Source organism: Cyprinodon variegatus, unplaced genomic scaffold, assembly GCF_000732505.1.
Source record: "Cyprinodon variegatus isolate N-32 unplaced genomic scaffold, C_variegatus-1.0 Scaffold337, whole genome shotgun sequence".
Lineage (NCBI taxonomy): Eukaryota > Metazoa > Chordata > Actinopteri > Cyprinodontiformes > Cyprinodontidae > Cyprinodon > Cyprinodon variegatus.
This window is the reverse complement of record NW_015150790.1, coordinates 313,440-318,383: the sequence shown is the minus strand read 5'-3', so window position 1 is coordinate 318,383 and position 4,944 is coordinate 313,440. Positions and strand designations below refer to the sequence as shown.

At 36.8% G+C, this 4,944-nt stretch overlaps 1 protein-coding gene across 1 annotated transcript in view; it reads left to right on the top strand.

Moving 5' to 3' along the window:
• Nucleotides 1-4,944, top strand: part of LOC107091427 (NADP-dependent malic enzyme-like) — a 21,586-nt gene that overhangs the window by 4,407 nt on the left and 12,235 nt on the right. The window contains 1 exon segment of the mRNA XM_015385349.1: nucleotides 4,232-4,443. Coding sequence (XP_015240835.1) covers nucleotides 4,232-4,443 — 212 coding nt within the window.

Below are 4,944 nucleotides of genomic sequence, written 5' to 3'. Positions count from 1 at the left end.
ATTAGAGTGACTTATTCCTGTATAAACCCTGATCTGATGTGTAGTGGCACTCATTGATGTCATACTGATGAAGTTTGTTATTATTGGAAATGAAAAACATCTTTTGTATTGTAATAAATAAAATGGGGGTTCCTCATAGTAATTATAGTGCCAGATCAGATTCCCAGTGGGGACTATGGTATCAAATGTGACATTTCTTCAGCTGTATTTGAGAAAAAAATGTAAAATTTAGGCTTAGTCTTAAACAACTTTTATGTATACAAAACGAAATTTCATTTAGTGTATATATAATTGTAAGCATACAGATGCTCAGAAGCTAAGGTTTTACTGGATAAGTTGATTGTGTGTACAGCCAACATAATGTCATGGTGGAATATATAAACAAGGAGTAGAATGGCAGAACTTTTGGATCTATGGGGCAATGATGTTAGTATTTAACAGTTTTACAGTCTGATAATTTCTAAACACACAAAGAGCCTTTCTATTCTTTTGTTCTACTTGGAGGAAAATTCAAAAAAAAAAAAACATTTTTCAAACTTCTTGTCATGTTCCTGGATTATTTCCCCGCCACCATACTTGATGATATTGATGTGTCTGTACTTTTTCCTCTGTGGTTTCGGCCTGTGAGGACAGCAGGAACGCTACTGAGGACCAAAACAAGTTTATGGCTTAGATTCTAGATGTTCAGAGGTCAGGCTTAGTTCTCTCTACTTTCCATGCCGACTCAGCAGTCACATCCTGACTCACAGGTTCATTTAAGTGCAAACAGTCAGGAAATAGTTCTACTTCCACAAAGGGAAAAAAAAATCTTTTGTTTCCCAGTCATGTGCAATGCTCTTATAAAATGAAGCACTCCAGCAGCTACACTAAGCTCTCTGGTTTTATTCAGTGAATGAAGCGGGACTAACGTGTACTACTTTCTGCAAACAAATCAGTTCCAGTAATTTCAAAGATGTCCAGATACATCCTCCTCCTCTTCACTGTAAAGGGCTGTAAAACCATATAACAGTTTAGAAGTGACGAGGTGTGGCTAAAGGTTTTTATATATTTATATATTTCATATTATATGTTTCATGTTGCACGATTGTACCATAAAAAATTCCTAGTTGTGAACTCCTTCACTAACAATGGCAATAAACCCGATTCTGATTCTGATAACATTTCACACCATTTTCACTTCTGTAATTTTTTTTCAAAGTATGTTTAGTTTTTGTTTTTAGCCTCGTTTAGTCTAGTACCTCTAAATAAAATCCACTGCAATTATTTGCCTTTAGAAGATAATTGTAAATAGATGTGTATTAGTGTAGTTTAATGTTGGTATAAGTAGAGATGTGGAACAAAGGCACCAGAGGTTTGTGTTCAGACAATCAGCATAGTGAATGCCAAGGAGCACACCTGACAGGTCATAAACTGCAGGATAGAGTTCAAAGAGCATGTCAGAAAAAACAGTTAATTCAGCACTGATTAAAAGAGTTCAGAACAACTGCTGTCCTATGGAGACATGGCTGTTCACCAAGACTAACAGTAGAGTCCAATATTTGAAAATCTTGTGATTGAGATTATAATCAAGCTTTAGTTTATAGCTAGATTATATCACCTGAGAACCCCCTTTTCAGTCCCCTTTCCTTTCCCTTTTGTTGTATGTCGGTTATGTCAGATGTGAGCCTCTGCTGTGGAGAGCCTCTGTCTGACTGGTTATATATTACATTGGCATATTAAATGCAAGTTTATAAGCTTTGGAATTACAGACAGACTGAACATTTTGGCCAATATTTGCGTCTTTTTTTTTATTTTATTTTTTATCACTGATGCATACAGGGTTCTCACAGGATTTTTTTTTTTTTACGAGTGGGGCACAATTATTTTTTTGTTCTTTTTTTCCCGTAAATGCTCCTTGCTGCTTCAGGGGGCCGATGTTTGTTTTAATGGGGGTTTACGTTTTCACAGTGCTTTTCTTATGTGTATATATATATATGTGTGCAAATAAGAAGGTTGATGTGTTAAAAAACACAATTTCTGTTCTCCTTAGAAGGCAGGGTATCGGCATATTTCCATTGTAATTCTAAGGGTTTTAGTCTAACCACGCCTGTGACCTTAAATGTACAGCCACAGCAACAATGGGATGGTTCAGATTACAAGACATTACAGTACATTACAATACCTAGTTAAAGTCCACACCTAAACCATGTGTGTAATTTTCCTTTTATTTAACAATTGCAAAGTACAGGCAGTTTCAGTTTGTAACAAGTGCAGTAGGATAAGTTCAAGGTGCATGAATCATTTTGCAAAACAACATACATGGGAAAGTGGAACACTCCATTTAAGAGTTATTAGGCTAAAACTACTCAGTTCCTTTTTTTCCATAAGAGTTAGACCTAATAATTGTCCTTAAACTGTGCTTTACTGCACATTACTCTTTTATAATAAAGTGTGTCAACTCAATCGTCATTAACAAATACAAACACTACCATCGGTAATATCAGTTAAAAATGTTTTTTTTTTTGGAAAGGAGCCTAAAAGTACAACGAGTGCTGTACAGAACTCTAAAATGGCATGGTTAAAAAAATGTGAAATAGTGGAATTTTACGCTCTTTTTCTCAAACTAATAGTTTGAAGGGTTTTAGTGTAACCAGCTCCTGTCTTAAAAAAAAACAAGCATATTGTCCTGATTTTCAGAATAATTATGAGTTTTTTCGTGAGCATAACGGGCCGTTAAGCTAAAAATATGCTGGTGACGACCCTGACATATCGGTTCTTGCATTTAGCAGCCATGCCTTCAAATAGCTACATTTATTGCTCCCTCTGTTTGTTATCAACTGTTAATGTTTTCCTGGATTTCTGAATAAAAAGCTGATGCAAAAGAGAAAGCAGAAACGGCACAAAGGTGCACACACACACACACACACACACACACACACACACAAAAAATTGTAGTAGAAGATAAATACTGCACCTAAACTCATCCTCTTCATGGTGAAACATGGTGTGGTAGCATCATGTTGTAGGGAGATGCTCCTTTAGCTGTGATAAGAAAATTAGCCAGAATTAAATGGAATATGAAAGGAGAGAAATGCAGAGGGATCCGGGAAGCAAACATCTTAGAAAGGCGACTTAGACTTTGGACATATACAGCAAGAGCTACTGTAGAAGGGTGTCTCTGAAAGCATATTCATGTGTTCAAAATTGACCTAAATTCAACTGTTCATTGGACAGACAATATTGTTTCTTTGTTTTAAACCATCACATCAAAATAAAATATATTAAAGTTAGTGGTAGAAATGTGAAAACCTTCAAGAGGTATGGCTACTTTGAAAAGTATTTGAATATAGGCTGAATCTTTGTGTGTGGTAATGAGTGTAACCTTTAATGGCTGCTTTACAATAAGTGACTATAATGTCTAGCTTAAAGCTGCTAACGTGATATTTAGCTTCATTGACACTGCTGTAAATACACTTAGTGACGGAGGTAAAGGTTTCTTCATTCATGCGATATCCCTGTGAAGTCTCCCTCCCGAACAATTTCTCTCTGTCTGCTGTTGAATCGGATTACAAAATAGTTGGCATCCAGATGCAGAATAGAGCAAAGTTGGAGTGGATTAAGTGTTTTGTCCTCATGTGGGTCAGTGGAGTAAATGGGGAGAGCGTCAGAGCAAAGACGTCAACGAAAGAAAAAGCAGAGGACTTTAAAGGGGAGTGGGAGCAGGGGCTAGCTTCATTGGACGGAATAAATAGATCAAGCCTCACACCCCCTGCCAATACAGGGTCAGTGGAAAATAAATATATATAGTAACTAAAGCCAGCAGTTAAAGGAGTAAACTTTTTTTATTTTTATTTCTTTATCTAAGTTGCCTAACTTGCTCATAAATTGGTATTGATCTATATATATAGATATATATATATATAGATATATATATATATATATCTATATATATATATATATGAGTTAACTGGAGGTTGCAATGCAATTTTAAGATTACAACAACAATAGCACCTGCTTTCCACTTTCAAACCCCTTTTTCTTCCCTTTTGCCTCTTTAAATTTTCGTGGAGTAGAAATGCACAATCCGAAGCAATCGCAAAAAACATGAGTCATAATTTCCCTCTAGGTTCATGACAGACGTTTGAATCATTGTGGTCTAGATTTTCTGCCTTCATATATGCTTTAAATCATTTTCCCTGCACTAATTCTTGTAGGAATTTCAGTGTTTTATAATTGAGGCTTTATCCTTCAGGGAATGGCGTTCACCCTGGAGGAGAGGTTACAGCTGGGCATCCACGGCCTGATCCCTCCCTGCTTCCTCTCCCAGGATGTTCAAGTGCTGCGTGTCATGAAGAGCTACGAAACCCGCACTAACCCCCTGGACAAGTGAGTGTCAGATGTTCATAGCATGCATTTCAAAGCCCTGTTTGAGATTAAAACACTACAGATACAGACGTTTCATCAGTGCAGCTTGTTGGTTAAAATCCTCTTTTGTGTGTTCCTGCTGTTGCACTTACTGTTGTGTTTGTTTATTATTCAGGGGATGGAAAGTTAATACAGTCGGGGATTGTGGTAGTGTTCGTAGGTTAACACCGTGTTTTAAACATTACAAAATATAGCTTATACAGAACCTTGCACAGATTTAATACCCAGACACTTGGAGGTATTTTAAAGGAATGCTATAAGTTACACAAGGTTATAGCATGTTTTATTTGTGAAGTGAAAACCATACTGTAAAAGAGGTTTGTCCATTTGTATTTAACCCCTTTGAGTCAACATTGGCTTAAATCGCTGCTGCAATCTCTTGCCTGACAGCTTTGTGCATCTGGATCAGTCATCTTCAGCCCCAGTCCTCCAGCGGTGGGCTGGGAGGGCCTTCAAAGCCTTCACTGCTGGCCTAAAATTGATCAGAAACACTAACCTATATTCACAACCTAAACTCTATTTTTCTTCTTTCCAACTGTA